Source organism: Pleurodeles waltl, chromosome 3_1 (genome assembly GCF_031143425.1).
Source record: "Pleurodeles waltl isolate 20211129_DDA chromosome 3_1, aPleWal1.hap1.20221129, whole genome shotgun sequence".
Classification (NCBI taxonomy): domain Eukaryota; kingdom Metazoa; phylum Chordata; class Amphibia; order Caudata; family Salamandridae; genus Pleurodeles; species Pleurodeles waltl.
Window position 1 is genome coordinate 365,482,672 of NC_090440.1, and position 26,729 is coordinate 365,509,400.

General features: G+C 46.5%; 1 protein-coding gene across 1 annotated transcript in view; it reads left to right on the plus strand.

Annotated features, from left to right (window-relative positions):
- The window catches only part of TRPM7 (transient receptor potential cation channel subfamily M member 7), a 1,269,618-nt gene extending 1,243,829 nt beyond the window's left edge, over positions 1-25,789 (plus strand). Inside the window, exons 38-39 of the mRNA XM_069222535.1 lie at positions 16,421-16,527; positions 24,681-25,789. Of these exons, the coding sequence (XP_069078636.1) occupies positions 16,421-16,527; positions 24,681-24,805 (232 nt within the window). The 3' untranslated portion in view covers positions 24,806-25,789. The remainder of the gene's footprint in view (positions 1-16,420; positions 16,528-24,680) is intronic.
- The last annotated feature ends 940 nt before the right edge of the window (positions 25,790-26,729 follow it).

The window sequence follows — 26,729 nt, forward strand, 5'->3', positions numbered from 1 at the left end:
CTCCTCACAGTCAGGGTCAACCGGTTGCCAGTGGCAAAATCGGGGCATGTGGGCCATTCACAAGGTGGGTCTCAGTGTTACTGATGTTCCCCGATAGCTGCTTGGTCCTGGTGCAATGAGAATCCGACCGGACTACCACTGTTGATGCTTGGTTCGGGGGGTCAAGTATCCCGAGGATTGGTGCTGCACAGCTCAAGTGGGTCCTGCTGTCATCACACTTGGTAGGGGGACAGTCCTGGTCCTCCAAAGCATAGGTACCTCCTCCTGGCAGTCTGCAGCCTCAGCCGGGGAGCTGCAAGGTGGTAGACCGGACTCTGCTCTTTGGTGCCTGGGCTGCAGGGAAGTAGCTCTTCTACTCCAAGGGAGACTGGGGGTGGTTTTGGACGTTCTTACAGGCTACCCAAGGCTTTTGTAGTTCTCCAGCTTGCAGGACGAGTCACTCTGTTGTGACTGTGCAAACAAGAGGGGTTTTGCTCCAAAATGTCCTCAGCTCCTCTGCTGTTCTCACCAGGAAGTGGCTCTTCTTCATACTTCTTCTCTCGATCCGTCAAATCTGAGTTCTTGGGTTCAGGAGTGTCATCTAAAAACTTAGTTTAGGGGTGTCATAGGGAGTGCCAGACAGCAGCCAATGGGTTACCTGTCTGTAGGGTGGCTACACCCTCCTTATGCTGAGGGGAATTGAGCATAATCCTGAGGCTAGAATATTAATTCTGTCCAAAACAAGATGGAGGAATTAAAAAAGTTGTGTCCACATCAGCTGGTTCACCTTAGGGTTGGGACTGGCATGAGGTGGGCACACCTCCTAATCTTACTAATTTTCCCGCCTGCCTTGCCACCAAAAAGTAGGGTCAGCACAGGTAGTTGTCATCTCCGCCATCTGGAGAGACCTGGGTCGCATTACAAAGGCGGCTTGGCCCTTGAAGCTTCTGCCCTAGATTGTCTATCCTACCTGGAAGAGGTGATAACACCTCCGCCCAGAGCAGGCTTTTGTTCCTGGCCTCCGAGAGCACTTGCCCTCACCCCAGGAGGCCAGAAATCTGTATAGAGTGGCTCTGCTGATTTAGACCAGTCTGTTAATACACTAGCAGTCAGGTTGATTTTCAGGGGCCACCTCTAAGGTGCTCTCTGAGTGCTTGTATTAATAGATCCATTACTGGATTCAGAGAGGGTTTATTAATACGAGATGTTTGATACCAAACATCCCTAGTTTCAGTGGTAGGGGACCCGGCACCAGTGCATTTGTGACAGGTTGTATTTTCAATTTTGTCTGCACCAAGACACACAGCCTACGATGGCAGCACTGTGTGTGTTTGGTGCAAGGTCTCTGGGGTGGCATAATTCGTGCTGCAACATTTAGGGACCTTCTTTAGTACCCCAAGCCCTAGGCACCAGGATTACCATTTACCACGGACTTAAAGTGGGTGCCAATTGAGAGAAGCAACTGTATAATTTTAGGGAAAGAGATCAGGCACTGGGGACCTTGTTAGCAGGAACCCGGTGCAATTTCAGTCGCAAGCACATCAGATACTAGGCAAAAATTGGGAAATAACAATGCCAAGAAGGATGCTTTACTACAAGTACTTTTTTTTATATAACAAACTTTATGGAATTTTGCAGTGAGAAAATGCACTCATAGTATACTAAAAGGGATATATCGATTATGACATAAGATGGCCATTTAAAGCACCGTAAGACAAGTAACCAAAGAGACATAATCAGACAGGGGTCGGAACGTACGCCTTACCCCAAATGCTCTGCTCCAGCCATTTGCCCCAGACATGGCCATGCTTCGCTGGCCACCCCTAGCTTCGTATAGACGTCTCTCCTGTTCTGCAAAAGTGAACTCAGTATTTAAGGATTTACGCTTACTTTCAGGCCCGGTTCTAGCAGGGGAGCCGGGTGGGCCAGGCCCACCCAAACATGGCCTTTGGCTCACCCAGTCACCAGAGGAGGTCATGGAGAAGGCACCTGTTAAGTGCTTTCTCCTTCTCAACATCAGAACGTTGTAATTGTTTTCATCATCTTTAAAACTGCAATTGGAGTGTGTCTTTTAGGGGTAGAGGTGGGTGAGGCAATAAGTTGGCAGGGAGAGCAGAGCGGTGCTAAGAGCTCAAAGCCAATGCATGTGCCAAAATGTTTGCTATGTAAAACATACAACAATCATCAAATAGAATATGACTGTCTCTTCTTCACACTTTAAAAACGTGTATCTCACTAACACATAGTAGCTTTGACATTAATATGTCACAATATAGTGCTACATTGATAAGAACTTATTAAAAGTGCTAGTTTTTAAACATGAGTTTAGAGTCATTCCTGCCCCCGTCCCCACGCTGGTGACAGTGCCATACGTTAACCAGTAGGCAAGACAGTTGTCAAGTGGACCCTGTACATGGTCCTTATTATTATAGTGCAACGTTTCATCTATTAAATCAAACACAATATGTTTTTGTATAGATAGTTTGCTAATTCATGTATCTGACTGTGCTTTCATGCACAAATATGAAGAAAAACAAGTTTTGGTGAAATAAAATATGTGCCCAAGAGCACACAATTTAAATGTGGAAGCTGCAATTTATCCAGGTTTTAGGTTTTCACTTTGTACAAATCTGTCTCTCCTTTTTATGTCAATGCTTTGTTTTACTTCTTTGTGCAGTTTTTTGCAGTTTTTATGTTGTGCAAACTCGATTTGGAGGTAATGAAGTGCTTTACATGAGCACCAGTTACATTAGACAAGGTCACATTCATTTCTTCTAGGCACTGTAGATTTACCCAGAGTCTCAGGATGTTGAGCCAACGCCAAGACTCAAACCTAGCTTGTCAGTTCCAAAATTGGAAGCTCTTGTCGTAAACCACATCCTGGGTAGAGGGTGGCAGGCAGAAGGTACATGAAAGCTTAGCTCTTTATGGGCTTGTAGTTCCAAAAGGAGCTCAAGCGGAGCCAGAGCCATGCTTCAGGCTCAAGCACAGATTGAGTTTTCATTGGGTCCCCCATCTCTAGTTGGGATAGTGGGGGCAGAGATTTACCTGCCAGTGATACAGCCGGTACATTGACATTAGGGTCCAGGACTTGAGAATGGCTGCCTGCACCTCAATGATGGTCTGTGTGGGGGTTCTGAGAATTTTTATGTATTTTTGCTTGTGTAAAATGCATGCAGTAATACACTGTAAGATGGGGCATACTCAGATAGCTGCAGTGCATGCCTCATTGGACGAGCAGCCACTAGAGCAAGGGAATCATAAATGTCCCTCAAGAATAATGTGGAAATACAGTGCCTAATAGCATAAGGGTGTAATTCAAAAGGTAAGCTTACACTTATGTGTAAGTTTATTATTTACTACGAGTATATTTGTGCTAACAATAATTTTACGACTCTGAAGATGCCACAGTCGGGGTGGAGAGCTTTTTACTATTTATTACAAGTGTATTTTTGCTAACAATAATTTTACGATTCTGGAGATGCCGCAGTTGGGGTGGAGAGCTCTGTACATACAAATATAGGAGAAGCCATACATTTTATGTGCGGAGTCTCTGCCACAAGGGTAGAATCTCCACAGTTGTATAATTACTACTCGTAAAGTTAAACCTGTAGTTTATGAATACCCAAAAAACTAGTAAACTTACACAAAGGTGTAAGTTTACCTGTGTGAATCAGGCTTTAAATGTATCTATCCGTTTTGTGCCAGATGATGAGGGGAAGTAAATAACTGCGTTATCTCGAGTAACATATTCTGTTGGGCTGAATTTGTTCTCACCGGTATGGCAGTTACAGATGTGAGCATTTCATATTCTGGTATCTTGTTACAGTACATTGCACATCCCCAGCTTATAGTCAGTCCCACTAAAATCATGGATTTGCCGCATTTGGCACATAATCTATCATCTGCTGCATAATCTGCAGATTCTTTTAAACGTTTCTATTTTAAAGGGATCAAAAGATACAAAAAATGCTGCAATACATGTTGCAGTGCAGTTGAAGACCCTCTGCAAAGTTGACTGTTCACCTTTTATTTACTTAGTGCTATACATGCATTTTAATCTTGTACTAATGAGGTGCAACCTAGGCCCCGACAGTGTTAACAAGTGTAAAAAAAAAAAAGTCAAAATAATGAATACTATCACAAAATGTTGCTGTTTCACACCACATAATTTGCCTTTTCTTGATGCATAATTTAGTCACCTATGTCACATAATGTGGTCCTCCCCTACTGCATTAACTCAGTGGCCCTGGTGATACTCTCTGACTAACCATCTACTCGCAATGGAACTGATCATAATTCAGTTCAATTAAGGGCTACCACGGGTTATGCAATGTGGGATAATATACACAGGGTGGCATTAATGCTAATTATCTAGATCTACCTCAAAACTAAATAACCCAAGCCAAGAGGTTTTGGATCTTCCTCGACTGCAAACTCAACATCAAAGTCCAAGTCTGCCATCATTGTCTTCTGCTTCCAAATATTGAAGACGCCCTATGACACTCACACATCTCACCCCATCTCAAGGAGCTACACTGGCTACCCCTAACCAAATGAGCACATTTCAAACTTCTCATCCAAACTTTAAAGGCACTCTGGCCCAGCATACCTCAGTGATACCATCAGCTTTCACAAAATTCCAGGCACCCCAGCTCAGCAAGACTATTTGCACACATCCCACGCACATGGAAAACCAGATCCAGCAGTTGAGCATTCTCCTCCATCACTCCTAAACGTGAAGTGGTGTGCCGTTACACACTCAAGCCTTCTTCTCACTTCTTGAAACCACAAGAAGCTGAAGACCTGGCTTGTGGAGTGACCACATTGGGCTCTAGGCTTGGCTAATCTCACGTCTGCTCATCACCAGGACAGTCTGCTGGGTGAGAGTGCATTTTAAAAACAAACATAAAATAGTATGGCAAGACATGACAGTACCTGAGAGAATCAAATGCACTTTATGGAGCATTCAGTTCAGACTGGTACAAAACTCAACCACACTCAAGTATTCTGTTAGTCTGGATGATTGCTTTTGTTTCTCGTGTTATGTGCCTGTTTGTCTCTGTGCCCACATCTGTAATATGGGTGGGCTTACAGGCAAAAAGATCCCCTTGTTTGCTTGGTGTTACGCCCCATGCAAATGAGGGTACATCCTCTGAGTATAGCACCACCATACATGCGTCAGTATTACAGAAGGAACTGCACAAGCATCTGCAGCCTCTTCTGTAACTAGGCACTGTATAATACGGTCCTAGAAGTTTACCTGTATGACTGCAATTACTGCTTTTACACTTGTCAGGCATGAAAACTGCTCTTAGTTGTCAACAATACTGCTTTTTCCCAAATATGTTGCTGTTTTTGTAAAAACTTTTTTTTAATCAATGAAAGTACACCGCAAAAGCATAACATGAAAATAAACCGTTACAAAGTTCACAGTATGCAAAGAACTAGGTGTTGGGCAAATTGCATGGAGTAAGTAGCCAGCCTTCATAATGCGAAATGTCAAGGGTTCGGGGTGGTAACAGAGACTTCATTAACCTTGAAAGACTTTTACAGTCTGCTAGGAATCCAGGTGCTTGTGTTGAAGCCTGGCCTGCTTGATTGTAAGGGTTGTAGCTGCCCTGTACAGACAACAGCACATAATCTCAAATAACTCTCTAGATGCACTGTATGCCTGTCTGGAAGAAGATATGATGTAAATCTGGGGCTCATAGGCTACCTCCAGAACTGACAAAAATGGGCCACACTTTGCCCACCTGAAAGTACCCTTGGCCCATCCGGATGAAAATTTCTGGAACCGGGCCTGCTTACTGTTACAACTGATCTACGAGCAGACTAAGGGGGTCATTCTGACCCCGGCCGGCGGCAGAAGCCGCCGGCCTGGCTGGAACCGCCAGAATACCGCTGCGCGGTCAAAAGACCGCCGCGGGTATTCTGGGTTTCCCGCTGGGCTGGCGGGCGACCGCCAGAAGGCCGCCCGCCAGCCCAGCCCCAGCATGAGGATGCCGGCTCCGAATGGAGCCAGCGGAGTGGAAGGGGTGCGACGGGTGCAGTTGCACCCGTCGCGATTTTCAGTGTCTACATGGCAGACACTGAAAATCTTGGTGGGGCCCTGTAACGGGGGCCCCACGACACCCCATACCGCCATCCTGTTCCTGGCGGCCAAAACCGCCAGGAATAGGATGGCGGTATGGGGGTCGGAATCCCCATTGCAGCGGATTCCCCAGGGCAGCGGAAAACCGGCGGTACACCGCCGGTTTTCCGTTTCTGACCGCGGCGTCAGAATGCCCAAGGGAGCACCACCAGCCTGTTGGCGGTGCTCCCGCGGTCGTTGGTCCTGGCGGATTTTACCGCCAGGGTCAGAATGACCCCCTGAATGTGCGAGGGACAGGAAGTACAATAATATTGTGTCTTTTGGAACACGCTTGGCACTGCTTAAATATAGGTAACAATAATTTGTTGTGAGAATCGTGCAGAACCGGACACAAATAGAAAATGTGAAATCACCCAACGAAAACCCACACAATTGGCAGGGTTTACAGTGAGGACCGTCGTTTTTCCACAGAAATATCATCTAGATGTACTTGTAATTTATAAATATTATAGTTCATTGTTAACATAGCTGTGAGGAATATAGAAGGATAGGCCTGAGACCGGGAAGAATCCGATAGAAAGATAATTTGCAGGAGGACATCCTTTATAGAAACAATGTTGAAATAGCCTTCTACCAGTCTCGTTAAGACTGCTGAGCTAACATAAATGTCAGTGCCTGCCAGGTAAATCTGACACCAGGTGGCGCCTGCAGGCAAAGAAGGCACACAGCTGTTGAATTGTAGACAAGGTGCGGTACCTCTAGCTTCAAGCCTCCCAAACGATGCTATTCGTCCATTAGCGCAGATGCTCCAGACACACTGAGTAAGGGCAGAAATATAAGTGCAACTGTGCAAGCTGAAAAATCATTTAACAAAGCCCTATTTCCGTAGACATTCCTGTCCTTGATGTACACTCGGTGTGATATTCGCCATGAAGTTAATTTCCAGTCATAAAGAATGGATCTCAGAGGTGTCCGTGCTTCTTAGACTCTATAATGTAACAGGTTCGTTCTTAGAAGCAGACACACCTACAGCCGACTGCGAGGCTACACCAATCAAAGGAATGAATGAGTTACATTCTATAATGTATTGCTGAACATACTACTTAAGTAACAATAACAAATGACCCCTCCGCATCAGAGTTTAATTCAAACGTAGAGGTCACCCCCTCACCTGTCCTAGTCACGAACTAGTGCAGACAAACCAGCCCTAGTCCCGAGCTGCATCTGGGCCGTTCAGGAATACACAGTTGTGGGAATCCTGTTTAGTCTGTGGTGTGTGGGATGCTGGGCAATTGAGCAACCCTTTTGGCTCACTCCCTTGATTTTTCTGCAGCCTCTAGAGGTCTATGGTATCCTGTGATATTTAGTGACATTGCCCTTCTTTCTGTTCTGTGCCAGTACTGGTAAGGAGTGATGGTTGTGTGAGGGACCCTGGCCAGTGGAGTATCTACCACCTTTTCCACAGCCCCCAGAAACTTCAGATGTCCTACATCGCCCTACAATGGAATAGTGTTCAGACACATATAAATCACAGAGGTGTTAGAATTGCAGTTGGCCAATGTGGAAATTAAAGCACATTTACTCACAGAAATTCTGTATCCTGGTCCTTCAAATTCTGAACCATTGCTGCCCTTAAATGAAACCTTGACGCAGGTCATGATGGCAGGCTGGTCCAAGATATGCTTAGCACCATCAGTGAGTTGGCCTATTTCTAGGTGATATAAACATACTCAGGAGATCCAGCCTTCCTGACATAAAATCAGACACCTAAACGTCTATACCACTGCTTCACTGGACAGAGAATAAGATCATAGTGACGGACTGAGAAAGAGTGTCTTCTCTTTTGCCAGTTTGGCTTTGAGGTCACTCAGTGCTTGTTTTCTCGGACTGTAAACAAATACACTCTGGGACATGGTGAGCAATGAACCTTTGAACTGGTGTACGGACTTGGGTGGAGCCAGTGGACTGGACACTTCCCCAGTAATGGCATGCTTTCTCCTCCTACTGTGGCTATGGAGGTAGGTGCTTCATATTCTATATGTGAAGAGCAGCTGAGGTCCTGGACCTTGAACCTCATTCAGTGACAGTCAGAGCTAACCTCCTGACAGAGGTGATTCAGCCTGGACCTTCATCCTCTGAACATCTGCTCCCTTTCAATGAAGCTCTTGAAGATGTCCTACTGGGTACCTCGTCCCAAATTGGCACAGAACAGCACAATTGCCTGTCGCTATCTCCTGGCACTGGGTAACCCAAGTTTGCTTGCTCAACCTCTCACCCCTGAGAACTCGGTTATTCAAGACTTCACTTCCCAGGGTGCATTCCCTTCCGCACCCCTGGATAGCAAATTCAAAAGGCTGGACATACTTTTGAAGATGATGATTTCTTCCGCCTCTCTGGCATTGCGGTCTGAGAACACTGCAAGCCTTTTGGTCCATTATGCCTACACTCTGGTATATGGTTGCGCAAGTGCACCACAGGTCCTGGAGGAGGCCCGGGCTGTACTCTCCCAAGAAGGTGCTGATGTGAGAGATACAGCAAAGTTCACAATCCGATGTGGACTGGACACTACCGACTCACTGGGCAAATCGGTTGCATTGACGGTGGCTCTTAGGTGCCACACCTGGTTGAGGACCTTTTCAGGGGATGTCCATGCCAATTTTGTGGACATGCTCTTTGATGGCACCCGTCTCTTTAGAGAAAATGCAGACTCTGCGCTCGAGCGCTTCAAGGATTCTTGTGCTATGGCCAGGTCCTTGGGCCTCGCGGCAGTCCCTCACCTCCCCTTAGTCTGCCTTTCACCCCTTTTGTGGTTACAGATTGGGGACCCTACCACATCCATTCCTGTCCATACACTGTGCCACGTATGCATGCTGCCCAACCTCTGTGTGGCCATGGGCGTGGGATTCACCGACCACATGGACCAGGAAGCCAGTGGTCCGGCCAGTTAACTGCCCCTCCACCTCTGCAGCTGTCTCCAAACCTTCCTAGTTTGCCTCTCCCCCACCAGGGACCAGTCGGATGCAGGATCCACCATCACAGGCCCTGCTGGCAGTCGATCACGTCAGACAGGTTGGTTTTGCAGATAGTCCAAAGGGGCTGCCCTCTCTCCTTCGAGACTACCCCTCCATCCATTCCACCATCATAATATCGGATGACGAAGGATCGTTTGGCATGTCTCTGGGAGGTAGTTATGGCTCTCTCGGCCAACTGAGTCAAGGGGAGGGTTCCCGTGCCACAAGTAGGTGGTGGTTGCTATTCTTGATACTTTCAGGTACCCAAAAAGGACAAGGCCCTCTGCCCTATCCTAGACCTTCGGTCCCTCAATCTCTTCCTCAGGAAGGAGAAGTTTGAAATACACACTCTGGCTCAGTTTTTATCTGCGCTGGACCCAGGAGACTAGATGGTAGTGTTGGGCTTGCAGGACGCTTATTTTCAAATCTCCGTCCTGCCTGCTTACAGACGTTATTTGAGGTTCACAGTGAACCATGAGCACTTTCAGTTCACCCTGCTCCCCTTTGGCCTTACCAGCGCCACTCAGGTGCTTGCCAAGTTGATGGTGGTGGTTGCAGCTCATATGCACAGGTCAGGGGTTTCAGCCTTTCCCTAACTCAACAACTGGCTGTTGCAGGTGGGCTCGCCCCAGGCTGTTGTCTCCCACTTCTGGACTACGGCGGACCTCCTGCATTCGCTAAATTACACAATAAATGTGCCAAAGTCACACCTGATTCTGTCTCAGGTGCGCCCTTTCATCGCAGCTGTTGTGGACACAGTGCAGTTCAAGACTTATCCTCCTGAGCGGCAAGTCCAGGCGATTCAGACTGTGATTCAAATGTTTCAGCCTCTAGCCTAGATGTCAGTAAGAATGACACTGACTGCTGGGCCTCATGGCCTCCTGCATCCTGTTGGTGAATCATGCCAGATGGAAGCAGTGAAACCTGAAGTTCAAGTGGCCACAGCATTGGGAGAATCTCTCCGACGTGGTCCATATCTCGGAGGGAACTGCACAAGATGTGCAGAGGTAGCTGTTGGACCTAGCCGTTTTTGCAGAGTTACTCAAACAATTTGCCTTATTCCTTCTATTTTTGCTGACCTGTTTTTGTTGCCTTTAGGACTCTGGGCACTTTACCTGTGTAAATTGTATTGGTGATTGGTTTATCTATGATTGGCATATTTAATGTATCAATAAGTCCCTAGTGTAGTGCACCAGGTGAGCCCAGGGACAGTAAATCAAATGCTACTAGTTGGCCTGCTGCGCGGAATGTGCCATTCACATGAGTAGTCCTTTAACTATGTCTCAGACCTGCCACTGTCATGTCTGTGTGGGTAGTTTTTAAGCTGCACCCACTTGCTAGGCCCAAACCTTCCCTTTTACTACAGGTATGTCACCCCTAAAGTAAGCCCAAGGCAGCCCCATGGGCAGGATACAGTGTATTTAAAAGTTAGGACATGTACTGGTGTGCTTTACATGTCCTGATAGTGAAACACAGCTAAATTAGTTTTCAACATTGCTAGGCTTATCTCTCACATAGGGTAACATGGGGATTGCCTTGAAATATCTTTTAAGTGTAGTTTCCAATTGGGAGAAGATAAAGGTGTGGAGTTTGGGGTCTCTGAACTCACAATGTAAAAATAATTATTTTGGTGAAGTTGGCTTTTGAGTTGCATGTTTGAAAATGGCACTTTTAGAAAGTGGGCATTTTCTTGCTTAGCCCTTCTGTGCCTCTGCCTGTCTGCTGAATACACATCTGGGTCAGAATGACAGTTGGGCTGTTTGCGTATTCACTCTAGACAATCACACAAAGGGAGCTAGAATGTGCCCTGCCTAGCTTGCTGGCTGATCACCAGACTGATAGGTCATTCTGAGCTAGAGTCATGGGAGTAGCTGACACTTGCACCTGAATAGGGCTGTGCCTGTCCTCACAGAAAGCAGTCTCCAACCCCCTGGAGTGTGTCTGGGGGAAGGGAAAGGCAGGGTCTTGTGCACTACAAATATGTTTCTTTGAAGTTTGCCTACTTCAAAGACAGAAATGGGTATAAGTACCTTACCTATGACACCACATAGAACACTTCTGGACTAAGGACATTCTACTAGATAGCAGAGCTGGATGCTGTAGGAGGGACTGACACTCTACCTGTTGCTTTGTTGTGCTGGCCTGCTGCTTGCTGCTTCTGTTCTAGGAGTGAAAGAACTGGACTTGGCTTTCTACATCCTGCTTGCCAAGGTTCTCCATGGGCTTGACTTGAGCTTGCCTCCTGTTAAGAATTCTCAGGGACATCAAAGACTTCATATGCCAGCACCTGGGCTCCTCTGCTGAGAGCCCTCTTCTGCCAAGAGGTGGCAAATCAAGTCTTTAAGGAGGTTTTTGGTGCTACAGGGAGAAAAACCATGCATCGACTCACTGCGTCATTCCGAACTGACATATCGCTGCAAGCATTCGACACCTCACCACTGTCTGCACCAGAGCATGATCTCCCGCTTGACGCAACAGCCACAGTTCTCCACACAGGCCCCAGCTTTCCGTCGCAGCGCATCAGAAGAACCACTGCTGCCTGAGTTTCGAGCACTACATCACCGAAGTCCGTGATACACCACCCTGGCTCAGAACGCAACACCTGTTTCATTGCTGTGAGACCGACCCGTTGCGGCTTGACTTGCCAACTGTCTGTGGGTCTGTGGACTCTATTTTCTTCATTGACACCGCAGTAAGGAACCAATGCTTCATGCCGCAAACAAATCATCACTTCCCCCGTGGCAGTAAGGACCTACTGCATCATCTCCCTGCCTAGCAGTAAGGAACCAACTCATCACCTCCCCTGCAACAGTAAGGAACTGATGCATCACCTTCCCTGCGACATTAAGGAACCTGTGCAATTCTGACACTTTTGACGCATCACCTACCCTGTGGCCTGCACCGTCTTTGTTTTTTGGGGCATCTCAGGTACTTTGCCTCAGTCAAGCGTTTCATTGATTTCAATGAACTACAGGTGCATTTAATCTTTTTAAAGTGATATCTTTGATTATGTTAGTTGGATTTTTGTAGTTTTAGTCTTGTTTTACTCAGATAAATATTGGCTATTTTTCTAATTTGGTGTGGAGTACTTTTGTGGTGTTTTCACTGTGTGTGTGTGTGTGTGTGTGTGTGTGTGTGTGTGTGTGTGTGTGTGTGTGTGTGTGTGTGTGTGTGTGTGTGTGTGTGTGTGTGTGTGTGTGTGTGTGTGTGTGTGTGTGTGTGTGTGTGTGTGTGTGCGCGCATGTGCACAAAAACTTCACACATTGCCTCTGAGGTAAGCCTGACTGCTTGAACCAAGGTGGTGAGCAGGGGTTATCTTAGCTGTGTGACTCCCTTACCCTGATTAGAGAGTCACTACTTGGACAGGGTGCAAATCACTGCCAACCACAGACCCAATTTCTAACAGTGGCTAACAAACTGCAGTTGGGTCACAGTTAGATACCTCTCCCTTCCCCAAGGGGAAGCTGCTTCAGATGCTTCACTCCTGGGCTGGGGCTGAGTCTGGTCTCCGTATCAACCTGTTGGAGCTCTTGGCGATCAGGCTAGCATTGAAAGTATTTCTTCCCTCTCTCAAGGGAAGGGTAGTGCAGGTGTTCATGGACACCACCACACCATGTGGTACTGCAACAAGCAGGGCTGGGTGGGGTCGTGGACCCTTTGTCAAGAGGCTCTGCACCTCTGGTGATGGCATATCCCTTTTGGTTCAATATCTGTCATGCTCTTTGAACGCCAGAGCGTACAAACTCAGCCGACAATGCTTAGTCGATCACGAATAGTGTCTCCATCCGGAGGTGGGGCAAGGTCTCTGTCAGCATTGTGGGGAACCTTGGTTAGATCTGTTTGCCTCCGCAGAGAACGGGCAGTGCCTGCACCATTGCACGTTGGAGTTTGCAAGGCCGCAATCGCTCAGCGACACTTTTTTCTTGAGTGGAACTCAGGCCTCCTGTACACCTTTCCGCCCGTACCACTTTTGCCCAGCACTCCTATGAAGATCAAGAATGGCCGGTCCCAAGTAATCCTTGTGGCTCCTGACTGGGCACAGAAAGTCTGGTATCCTGAGCTACTGAGCATGGCCATCGATCTTCCAATCAGACTGCCCCTTCAGGAGGATCCCGTGTCGCAGCAGCAGGGGAGGGTTCTACACCCAAACCTGTCCAGCCTCTGCATTCTAGCATGGAGATTGAGCTGCAACAGTTTACAGCTTTTGACCTTCTGCCCAAAGTCTGTAACTTGATCTTGGCAACCAGGCATTCCTCCACCAAAACAGTATACCCCTGTTGTTGGAATAAATTTGTGGCATGGTTCACATACAAGTTTGTCAACCCTCTTTTTCCCCCTCCTTCTCAGGTCCTATTGTTTATCCTTTCTCTGGCCCAGCAGGGCTCTGCTACGAGCAATCACAAAGGTTATTTATCTGCTATTTCTGCGTTTATGAGGTTGCCTGATCAACCTTCTTTGTTTAAGTCTCCTATTGTTACTCGGCTCCTCCAATGTCTCACTCATATGTTTCCTCCATCCCCATTCGTTATGCCCCAATGCGATTTGAATTTGTTTCTGACATTCCTGATGTGCGCTCCTTTTGAGCCACCCTGCAATTGTCCTCTCAGGCTTCTTACTTTAAAAACAGCCTTCCTTATGGCTATTACCTCTGCCTGCAGATTGAGCGAGCTGCAGGTATTGTCATCTAAGCCTCCCTACCTACCATCTATCCTGACAAAGTTGTGCCTTATACTAGGGCTTCTTTTTTGCCACAGTGGTCACACCATTTGATATGGGCCAATCAATCACCTTCCTACTTATTACACACCGCCACATCTTTCTAAAGAACAGGATAAACTCCACTGCCTGGACCAGTGCTTAATTTGTAAATAAAAACGTGCCGGTACCCAAAGCCATCTTCCGTAAACACGCTCCTGCTGCAATTAAATGCACGAACACGGAATACTGAGGCAGGTAATCCTGAAGCCATCTCAGGCCTCTTCAGTCCATTTAAAGCCACTACCTGCCCCTTCAGCTCACTCTTGCAGCTTTCTCCCATTGTGACGCTTTTTTGTTTTTCTCTTAGTCAGTCTTTCCCATATGTGTCTTTTGCTCACAGTAAATCCCTGAGGCAGAAGACTAAGCACTGGTCCTCAAAAATGACTGCCGGTGCTGAGCACCGGAAACAGTAAGTACAAATTAAGCACTCGCTTGGACCCAAAAAGAGTGTTTGCGTTCTATGTGATCGTACAAAATTAACGGGTAGATGATCAACTCATTGTCATTTACGTGGGTGTGAAGAAAGGTCAAGCAATGCAGAAGAGAACCATCTCCCTATGGTTCGTCCTCTGCATTAAAATCTGCCACACACTGGCCAAGAAGCAACCACCTGAAGGTTTGCAAGCTCATTCTATGAAAGCTACAGCTGCGACCACTGTGTTACCTTGCAGAGTTCCAGTCCTTGACATCTGTCAGGCGGCAACATGGGCAACTCTTCATATGTTTACCAAACATTACTGCCTAGACAGTTAGTTCAGTAGGGACGGGTTACTTTGCCCATTCGTTCCCGCAGGACTTCCTTGTAAGATCTTAGTATGGAGACCCACCTCCGGGGATGGTATTGCTTGGGTATCTATTCTAAGGTAAGGAATCTGAAACTAGATGTCTCTATCAGATGGACAAGTTACTTGCCTTCGGTAACACCTTATCTGGTAGAAACAGTATCTAGTTGCAGATTCCTTACTGACCACACTAACCTCCCCGCTCTGCGAACTGATTTCTAGGGACAGGGACTCCCCTTTCAAGGCCTTAGTTTTGATGCACCCGTGGTCAGTGTTCTTCATGGCTCTATGCTTCTGGTGTGAAAAGAAACTGACATCAGAGTGCTGGGTGGCCTATATAGGACTCGCAACGCCATATCTGTCGCGGACGATGCCAGCGACGGACGCAGAGCCGATTGGCGCCACCTAGCGGCACACAGGGGTACTGCTCGAGAAATATCTCCAGATCCAGACTGACGTCTGGGGGAATTTATAAGGTAAGGAATCTGCAACTAGATATTGTCTTTATCAGATAAGGCGTTACTAGAGGTAAGTAACTTGTCCTTCACCCACAGTGTCGACCAGCAGAGGATGTTCTTAGGTCTTGGCCTGTCGCCTGAGGAAACCTTCTCAGTCTGTTCATCAGTCAACATAGCTCTTGTAGCTCTAGAGGACAAGGTGGTGGCCGAGGCTTTGGCCTTTGCCAGGACAGCAGTCCTCCGGCCGGATCAGCGGCCAAGTTGCAAGATTTGACTTCCACGGACTTCCACGGCTGGTAAAAGAGTAAATTTTTTCTGCTCTTTTTGTGGTAGTGCGGGCAAGCAGTTAGGCTTATTAAGGAGTTGTGTAAGCATTTGTTGTACTCACAGGGGGCAATAAATGAGACACACACTTAGAGAATAAATCTGAGACCAATTTAGAAAAAAAACAATTGCTTTTGTATATGCTGTGAACCAAAGAACTTCGTTATATGGTAAGCAATTTTTAAATTAAAAATACTTTGCTGTTTCAAAAATCAACACTTAGTATAATTTTCAGTGTCTTCGACGTTAACCTAGGGAAGAAAAACAAGAATGCAGTTTCCCAGGTATGTTCACAACTTACAACCCTAGTCTTCAGGGTTTTAGACAAGCACCGGGCAAGGCTCAGGTTGGGACCAAGAGTGCACACACCTCGGCATGGGAGTGTCTGGGTGCAGAGGTCAAAGCCAGAGTCAGTGCTTGATGTTGATCAGCGGAGACTGGGGCGGGAATGAAGACAGCCTCCTTCCAGGTAAGAATAAGCAGTGTCAAAGGTTGGTTTCTGGGGACTGAGGTAAGCACTGGGTGGGCCACCAGGCAGCACTAAACGTACACCCTCAGTGGCACAGGGGCAGTTGGGTGCAGAGTATCAACTCAGTGTTGGGTGCTCAATGCTACCCAATGGAGACAGGGGGTATCCGCTGAAGCGCTGCTTACAGGTGAGTAAAGCGGGGTCAGGGGTCGATGTCCTGGAGTTGAGGTAAGTATAAGGGGGGGCCACAAGACAGCATCAAACTTGCACCCTCAGTGGCCCAGGGACGGCTGGGTGCAGAGTACCAACACAGCTTCAGGCCTCCAGTGTTACTCAATCAAGGAGATCACTTTAGGAAACAGGCTGCAGGCTCTGGCCAGGAGAGGTCAACCCACAGTTGCCCTGATAAGTGTTTTTCAGACAATAGATTCATTCCTGGAGAAATGTTATATCATGTGATGTTGCCAGTTAGATTTTAGAGCAGTTTCCTATGTTTATTTCCTTGTCTTGATTTTTTTTTTTTTATCCATCTGTTCAATTTTCAGATCATATGATATGGTCTTTGGTCCGGCCAATTTAGGTGAAGATGCAATCAGAAATTTTCGGGCAAAGCACCACTGTAATTCATGTTGCAGGAAGCTGAAACTTCCAGGTAAAATCTGTTTTTTGTAACACAAAATACTCTTATTGACTAATAGTAAAACAAATATGTGGATATTACACTAAGGCATTGATGACCCTTTCGTTCTTGGGAAGAGCCAAGTGGGAGGGAACTGCTCTTGCCTCAACTTGTCTCTCTGTGCACCCCACAGGTGCGTAGTATTGTTTTTGCAGTCCTGGGTGTACTTAGAACTTTAGAAGAAATAAGCATGCTTCCAAAGGATTGTTTCCGACACTGGTATCAAAACAACACGAAGCAGTGAATAAAAAAAATAAAGGAGGACATTAAATAAAAATAAAGGAAAGCTTGGAAGCTTGGAATTGTATGTACATTTCAGTTACATATAACAACAAAATCATTTGCTTATGTAAGCGTATGCAACAAGAACCTCAATCAATACACTGGCAATATGCCATATAGTAGACAAAACAAAGAAACGTGTTTACAAAAACTGCAAATCTTGCACCTACACAGTTCGCTCATACTCTCACTATAGTCGAATAATTATGCTGAACGGTCATTCTTTCCAGATTGCTCTGACCCCCTGAACTCGTATCCAGATGGCCTGGATTTGGCAGACGGCTGGTGTTTCCATGGACTCGTGATTTGTTTTCTCGCTTTTGCCCGTGGAGGAGTAGACTATAGTGCGTGTTTGAATGAAGCACTTCAATTATTTTGGTTAAACTTCGGGAAGTACTTTGGCCTGTTCCAATTCTGTAGTGGTTTCAGTAGGTCCGTTGCAACCATTTAAGTAGCTTTTTATTGAATATTCATGGGACTGCCCCTTTGTCCTGGGGTTGATCTCACGCACTAACAGCTCTGATAAATCGAAATCTTTGACTACAATGATTGCTATCTCCACCATAATTTGACGTCTCCCATCTGTTTTGCTTACGCAGCATACTTGTGCTTCTTTGTTTTGTCTGTTTTTATGTCTACTATTATGTGGCGTGTGCTTTTTATTGCATAGGCTGACATAAACAATTGATTTTTGTTGCTATCTGTAATTAAAATGTTTGTATAATTTTGTTACTATTCTGAGTTTCCTGGCTTTCCTTTATTTTTTCCGTTATTCTCCCTTAATGAATGTTGTCATTAATGCTTGCTGTTAGTCTATTATTTGTATCCGAAACAGGAGAAGGAGGAGATGTAGCTTAACGGCCCGACTTTAGACCTCAGGGACTAAATTAGAGTCCCAGCGACTGCTATTAATCTCATGATTATGGGAAAATCGTGCAGTCCTTGCCTTAAAAAATGAATCTGACCTTGTATAATGTAATATGGTGCTCATGTTAAGTGCCCCAGAGCTCTTGGAACAAGTCTGCTATATAAAACTGAAAAAAACAATCCTTGGTGTTGTGAGTAGTATGTACCATGTTGTCATTAAGAACACACCATTGTTGAGGGTGTTTTTATGTTAACAACCATCCTGGCATTGAATTGTTTGTTCCTCGACAGTGAATGTCCTCATTACGGACAGCATTCATTGTAGGGTGTCATTTGCAAAGATGCCCCAACGACATACGTTTAACAGCCACAGGAAGTCCGCTGTTATGAAGTTTTCCATTTGACGTCAATGTTTCTACCCTGAAAGGGGCTCTACGGGTGTTTAGCACTGTGACCCACTAACGGGGCAGTCACACGTGAAGATTTCAGTGTCCATGCTTGAATGGACATCATCTGGGACAGAGGTTGCACTTTTCTGGTTTTGAATGTAAAACGTTTCTCTGATAAGCTCACCTGGCCGGTGTCACTTGAGCTATATATTTTTTTATAACCTTGTGCAAGTGTGTGAAACAGGGCAAACGTTATGAGCCTAAGACCTCTCCTATGTTGCGACCATCTGAATGTTAACTATTGAATCACTAGAGGAAGGCAGGGAACGTAGAACGTTTGGGGTCACTTTACTCAGAATAAAGCAGGCTATCGTCCCAGTAGACTCTATGGGTACCACTGACATCCCCTGCTTCCTGAGCTGCAGCTTGCTGCCTCAGACTTTTCAGAGTAGAACAGGATTGCTGTTCTAAACTAAGTTCCTCCCTGGTCGGCCCCTCTGCACCTAAGAGCTCAGCTGTGTCAGCTTTGAGCTCCTCTGGTGTAGGTTTCACCCAAGGAGTAGGATCAACTTCCTCAGGAGTGGGATCCTCACTGGAAGTCTGAACAGGGGGTACGTTTTTACCCTGCCTGCTTCTCTTTTTGGGAGCCTCCTGTGCCATTGTTCCAGACTCCAGTGCTCCTTGCTCCCTTTGCATGTTAGCCTGTGCTCTGGTCAGGGCAAAGATATGCCAAGGGAAGCTCAGCATTGCTGCATGGGCCTCCAACTCCAGCTCAGCCCAAGCTGAAGTCTCCAAGTCATTACCTAACAGACACTCTACAGGTAGATCACAGGACACTGCAACAGTCTTTGGGCCAGTAACACCCCCCCCCCCATTCCTCCAACCACTGCGTGGGAAGCTGGCCTGGTGTGTGGTGGGTGGTACTTACACCTTATACCAGGTCCAAGTATCCCCTATTAGTGTAGTGTAAGCAGTGTCTAGAAGCCAGTTTCTCTATAGGTAGCTGTGGATGAGCAGCCAAGGCTTATCTAGGAGACATGCAAAGCTCATGCAATACCACTGTAGTCACACAGCACTTACACACATGAAAGAATACACTCAGTGTTGCAAAAATAAAGGTACTTTATTATGGTAACAGAACACTAAAATACTATAGCGGTAATACTTCCATAGGAGGTGATACACAAGTAATATACACTAGTTGTCTGAAATGGGCTTACGAATAGTTAAAAAACAGTGCAAATAGTGTAAAACACAATAGAGAATAGTGGGCCTAGGAGAAGCACAAACCATATACTAAAAAAAAAATGGAATGCGAGAGTGTCACTCTCAATTAGGTAAGTGGAGTGTGTAGAGTGCCTGTGGGGGTACCAGGAAAGCACAAATGAAAGGTACCACAACACCCCCAGCAACCAGGAAAGGAGGAGTAAATTACTAGAATTTCCCCAGAACACCCACTTAGAAGAGAATTGCGAAACCCAGAGATGACTGCAAGAAACCAACAGTGGATTCCTGAAGAGGAAGACCTGTGGAGAGAGGGGACCCAGTCCAGAATACACAGCAAAGTCCAGTAGGGACAGGAGACCCTACCCACCAGGCTGAGGATAGCAGGAGTTTGTCTACGGTGTGGAAAAAAAATCACCACTGCAGCCCTGGAGTCGGAGTCAATTTCCTCGAGGATGCAGGTGATGTCACACGCCTAAAGGAAGATTGCAGTCGGGTTTGCGTGTCCGGATTCCACCAACAAGCCTTCGGCACAGGCAAAACTTGCGGTTGGTGGAAAGTGGTGCTGCCGTGGACCAGCAAGGCCCAGGAGGACTCCACTCCGGAGGCGGAGCCAGAGGGGACCCTCAGCATCGTGGAGAGCCCACAGAAGCACAGGCATCACGCACAGGACGGTGACACAGAAGGTGCAAATGAACACCCACGCAGCACTACGAAAAGGAGTCCCACGCCTCAGGAGAGCCACTCTGGGAGCTGTGTGTCGCAAGGAGGAGTGCTGGGGGCTGGAGCTACACAATTCCTGGAGGAAGTGCCAACAAGCCTTGGCAGGTGCGAAGGACGCAGTGCATGGGGGTACTGTCCTGCGTGGTCTGCGACACAGTCTGGACCACTTCTGACCACCACCGCGTTGCAGAATCCATGCAGGTCAGCAGGAGAGGGGATCCACGCAGCCGATTGTCGTTGCTGTTGGAGCCTGCGGAGACAGGGGAGTGCCTCCTTCACTCCAAGGGAGATTCCTTCTCCTTTCCTGTGCAGACTGAAGACCGGGTGTCCTCAGAGCGTGCACCACCGGGAAAATGTTGAAGAAGCTGGAAGTAGGCGGAGAAACAATGTTGCAGGTGATGTCTTCGTCTTTGTTGCAGATTGCCCGGTCCTGGAGAGTCCAGGTGCAGTTTCTTTGGTCAGAAATCGAAGTAAAGGATGCCTATGAATCCTGCTGGAATCCTGCAAGCCAAATCTGAGGAACCACCCAAAGGAGAGACCCTAAATAGCCCTGAAAGGGGGATTGGTCACTTAGCTGGATGACCACCTATCAGGAGGGGGCTCTGATGTCACCTGCCTGACCTGGCCACCCAGAGTTCCCTGCCAACCTTGGATCCAAGATGGCAAAACCCAGGGACCCTCTGGAGGAGCTCCGGGCACCACCCCTGTGGTAGTGATGGACAGGGGAGTGGCCACTCCCCTTTCCATTGTCCATTTTCTTGCCAGAGCAGGGTTTGGAGGTCTCTGAACCAGTGTAGACTGGTTTATGCACAGAGGGCACCAAATGTGCCCTTCACAGCATACCAGTGGCTTGGGGAGGCTGCCCTTTCCAAGTCCAGTAACACCTATCACCAAAGGGAGAGGGTGTAACACCCCTCTCCCAAAGGAAATCCTTTGTTCTGCCTTCCTGGGCATGAGCTGCTTACGCAGCAGGAGGGCAGAAACATGTTTGTGAGGTGACAGCAGTGGGGCTGCCTGGAAAACCTCAGAAGTCTGTAGGAGCAATGCTGGGGGTCCTTTAAGGAGCCCCCAGAGTGCATGGAATCATATAACCAATACTAAATACAAAAGTATTGGGGTATGATTCCAGCATGTTTGATACCAAACATGCCTAGGTTTGGAGTTAACCATTATGTAGCTGTACATAGGTAGTGACCTATCTCGGCGTGGATAGCACTGTGCTGATCCAATGCTTAAAGACTTTGATAGATAAACAGACATTTGAGGTGAGCAAATCTAGAGTGTCGCTGGTGTTGCAAAGTGCTCCTTACTAGAGCTGCTCTCCACCTAAACTTGGGAACTACCCAGAGTTCTCTTTTATTTTTTGCATAATTTATGCGTCACTCTAACCCTGAAAGGGATTTTTATATATATATATATATATATATATATATATATATATATATATATATATATATATATATATATATATATATATATATATATATATATAGGAATTGGCACAAAGAACAACAAACATTGGTAAGAAAGAATTAGTTGAAATTAGTTAGGGCCCATGGAGAGGACCAACCAAACCATATTCTGAAATAGTGGAATGCGAAGTGAAGTCCCCCACCCAAGGATAAGGAGTAGTTAGAGGGGAGCTGGAAAAACTAGGGACCCCAAGAGGTGAGTGACCCCTCACCAACCAGGCGAGCAGAGGTAAGTGCCTGGTCTTCCCAAGGACTATCAAGAGGACTTAGAAAATGGATTGTGCAAGCACCGGGCCAGACCAGAGAAAACCAAAGGTGGATTCTGGAAGAAGAGGACCTGCAAAAGAAGGGGATAGAGTCTACTCCACGTGTCCAGCCACTACCCACCTTTCTGTGGATGAAGTTCTGGGTTGATTGGGTAGGGGTAGAGGTGGTGGGGGGGTGGGGGGGGGGGAGGGGGAGACCAGCTGTGGAGCCCAGGAGCTGAAGAAGTCGGTACAGATGGTGTCCCACATCGGTCCTCGGGTCGGAGATGGTCAGTAGTTTAGGAGAACCACCAACAAGCCTTGGCAAATGCAAGAAGAGGCAAAAGAAGAGTTGCAAAGCTGAAGAGGACCAGCAAGGTCCCGGGGACTCAGTACTTTGAGGGGAGTCCTGGCTGACCCTCAGCAGTTGGGAGAGCCAGCAGAAGCAATCGGAGCCCCCCAGGCAACCCACTGTCAGCAGGCACAGTAAGTTGCAGTGAGGCCCAATCAGCACACCTGGAGAGGGCTCCCACGTCGCTGGAGTAGCAGAGATGAGACTGTTCTTGGCATGGGGCTGGGGCTACTTGGAGACAAAAGATCCCTTGAAGCAGGAGTCAACAAACTTTGGGTGCTGCAAGAGTCGCAGTGCACAGGGGTGCTGTTCTGCAAGGGCTCACCGTCTCCCAAGTTGGACAGCGGACAGAGAGGACCAATGGGACCATTCAAGACCACCACCTGGATTCACGTAGTCCGAGGAGAGCAGATCCATGCAGCCAGTTGTCATTGCTGTAGCTGTCTGCAGATGCAGAGGAGTGCGACGGCTGTCATTGCTGTAGGTGACTGCAGATGCAGGGGAGTGACTCCTTCACTCCAGTGGAGATTCTTTCTGGTTTCCTAGTGCAGCTGAAGTCTTGCCGACCCCAGAGGATGCACAGCCGGGGAAATGTTGCAGTTGCTGGAAGGAGCTGGAGAAGCAATGTTGCAAGGCGAAGTCATCTCAGGAGTTGCAGTCTTGTCGGTTCCTGAAGTGTCCAGTTGCCAGAAGCAGAAGTAAACGATGCAGAGGAGTCCTGGTGGAGTCTTGCATGTCTAATCTGGGGACCCACCCGCAAAGGAGTCCCTAAAGAGCCCTAAAAGGGGATTTGGTCTCCTTGCACTGTGACTACCTATCCGGAGAGGTCTGTGACATCATCTGCCTGACCTGGCCACTCAGATGCTCCCAGGGGCATCCACACATCTTGGTTTCAAGATGACAGAATCAAGTGGCTACCTGAAGGAGCTCTGGGCACCGCCCCTGGGGTCATGATGGACAGGGGAGTGGACGCTCCCCTTTCCTTTGTCTAGCCGGGGGTCCCTGTAGTGGTGCAATCCGGTTTATGCAAGGAGGGCACCGAATGTGCCCTTCAAAGCATACCAGTGGCTTGGGGAGGCTACCCCTCCCAAGCCTTGTAACACCTATTTCCAACGGAGAGGGTGTTGCCTCCCTCTCCCACAGGAAATCCTTTTTCTGCCTTCCCCTTCTTGAGCTGGTTAAACAGCAGGAGGGCAGAAACCTGTCTCATGGCTGACAGCAGTGCCGGCTGCCTGGAAAACCCTAGAAGACTGGTTGGAGCAATACTGAGAGGTCCTCTAAGGAGCCCCAAGAGTGCATGGAATCATACAACCAGTACTGGCATTAGTATTGGGGCATGATTCTGACATGTTTGATACCAGGTTTGGAGTTACCATTATGTAGCTGGACCTGTGCCCAATACACGGGTAAAATGACTTATGAAGTCCAGTGCATTGGAACTGGAGTTCGTAGGGGCACCTCTACTTGTGCACGGGTGCCCTCACACACAGGGACCTGCACCCTGCCCTCTGGGCTATGAGAGCCTTCCATAGGGGTGACTTACAGTGACCTGGTGTAGTGACCTGTGGTGAAGGGGTGCATGCACCTTTTCACACAGACTGCAATGGCAGGACTGCAGACACATTTTGATAATACATGCTGCAGCCCATGGGGGACCCCTGGTGTCCTAATGCCCTGGGAACCTAAGTACCATATACTAGGGACTTTTAAGGGGACACCAGTATGCCAATTGTGGAGTCCACAAAAGTCCTAGACAACCGAATTTGGAGGGAGAGAGCACAATCACCGGGGGTCATGGTTAGCAGGATCCCAGTGAAAACAGTCTAACATCAATGATTGTAGGCAAAACGTGGGGGTAACCATGCCAAAAAGAGGGTACTGTCCTACAACCAGTGTCCAGCACGTGTTTAAATGGCTTCCCTAGTCACTTACTGTGTCTGAGAATTGACAAAGACATAGCAGGGGCATATCTGCTTGTGCAGATATGCCTTAACATTGTGCAGATATGCCTTAACAGGTAGTATAATATAATGCAGCCTGCCTTAGGGCTGTAAGGCCTGCTAGAGGGGTGACTTACATATATTGTATGCAGTGGTCGGGGACATGGCACTTCACTTTGTCCCATGTTGTATTGTTACTTTTATCTCCTCAAGACGCAGCCTGCAATGGCAGCCTGTCGTATGCTTAGTGAGGGGTCCCTTAGGGGGGCAGGATTTGTGTTGCTTCCCTTAGGGGGACCCTCTTTAGTACCCCAGGCCCTGGGTACCAGAGGTACCATTTACTAAGGACGTGAAGAGGGTGCTAAAGGTTTTGCCAGATGGGGAAACAACTGTGTAGTTTTAGGGGATCTAACACTGGGAACCTGATTACTTGGAACCCAGTGCACTTTCAGTCAAAATTACATCAGATACCAGGCAAAACGTGGGGGCTAACCATGCCAAAAAGGGTGCTTTCCTACAATATTCATTTGTAAATTACTGTGAAATGTATGTACTTCAGACATTGTACATTTTCTGCATAAAATAATTTTACATTTTATAGAAGGTAATAATGATTATTCTTTGTTTCTTAGATTTAAAACGGAATGACTACACCCCCGACAAAGTTATCTTCCCTCAGGATGAATCTGCCGACTTGACAATTGAGCCTGGGAGCTGCACCAAAGAAACAAATAATTCAATACGCCTAATGCTATAGCAAAAATATAAATATATATATATATATTGGTGGATGGTTTCATCACCACCAGCAGACATTTATTTCATGAATTTAGATCTACTTTTCCTGTTTCAAAGCTGAAAGGAAGGATCAAGACTCCACATCCTGTCAGCTTTATGAGAAATTTGGAGAAGAGTGGTACTGTATGGATCCTTTTTGGATGATCCCATGACAAATAACATTTTTTATGTTGAGAAGTATCAAGAGATGCCGGGCAGTTAACAATTGATAAATTAAGTTAAACTACTATTTATAATAAGTAATTTTGATTTGTACAAAATAGAAATTACTTTTTTATACATTTCAGTTGTATCACGTTACTGTTGTATAGTAATATTTTAAGCCAGATGAAATTATACAGAAACATACATTTTTTAAACAAAATGAACAGTTGCCTTGTTATAAAGAGAATATGCATTTTTCTTTTGTATTGTGATTTTTTCTGAAGTCAGACCTTCCAAAGACCTCATACTGTAAATCAGTTTATCAAAGCAGAATGTATACAATAACTTCGAAATGTATTTAAAATTATGTAGAAACAAATGTAAATGTTAATATTATACATGGTACATATTTTAACAAAATATGGATAGCAGTGATTTAGTATTATTATAAAATGTGGGAGATTGCAATGCAACCTTATGCCAATGAAATATATTTGTCCTTAGGAGTGTTTTAAGATTCACCAAACAAATCTGTTCATATTACATTTCATGTTTGTTTTGTCGGTACTACATGTGATTCTTTTTTAATTGAAACACAATATGGAGTCTAACATTTATATTCTGTAGTGTATCTTATAGATACAATTATAAGGCACGAACAAAACAGCTGTTTTAATGGTGGAATATGTTGTATGGGGAAAAAGGTTTAAGTGTATTATTTAAAAGTATAATACTGTAAACATTTTATATCATGAAATCTATTAAAAAAATAAATAAATATATTCTTGTTTATAAGATTTCTGTTGGCTCCTAAGTTGAAAGCAACATACTTTGTAGTCTTTGATTAGTTTGTACATTTGAAGCTTGAGTAAACCTTATCTTCAATCACTAAATATCAACTGACAATTTTGTAGCATTATGATGGATACCTCTAAATATAGATTCTTCAACTTGTGAGTACCCCCTGACACAAGAGTGGAACTGGGTGATTTTTCTCAGCAATCCCCATTCGTGCCTATAGGTGGCAGAGTGCAGTGCCGCAATGATGCCTTCCAATCCGGAAATGACATGCAGAGTCTATATGGACACAACATCTGTTCTGATGTCGGTTCCTCTCTTTATGCGCCTCCTGGTGTGGATTCGTATCTACCTCTTGTCTCTCAGAGACACTTTTCCTTAATATATTTTCCAACAGTGTGTGAGGGATGTCTCCCCTGAAAAAAGGTATCTCATAGAGACCCCTAGCTGCAGATTCCTTACCTTTAGAATTTTCAGGCGTCAGCTTGGAATCCGGAACTCGGACGTCAGTTCTTTTCCTTCCGCGCCAGTTAAGTGCAGATCTAGAACAGAGCTACCTTCTGCATTTTCGATCATTTTGTCAAGATTTTTTGTGTCTTTGCGAGGATGATCTTGAGAAAGACCGGATTCAAGCTGTGTGGCACCTGCCATCGCACCATGTCAGTGACGGTTCCACACCAGGTATGTTTATGGTGTCTTGAGCTGAACCACGATTCAAAGTCGTGCTTGGACTGCCAGGCCATGGCTCTGAAAGCTTTAAGGGAGTGGTCCCTGAAGCTCATGGTGGCCCGGCAGTCAACATCGGATGGCATGACTCCTTGGAGGTCACTGTCCCGGTCGAGGAGAAAGTCACGGGAGTGCTCTGGGAGCCCAAAGTCCTCTTCATCCTACTCAAGGTTCTCTGGGCACTCGGGGAAGTGGCACAAGAAGAAGTCCAAGCA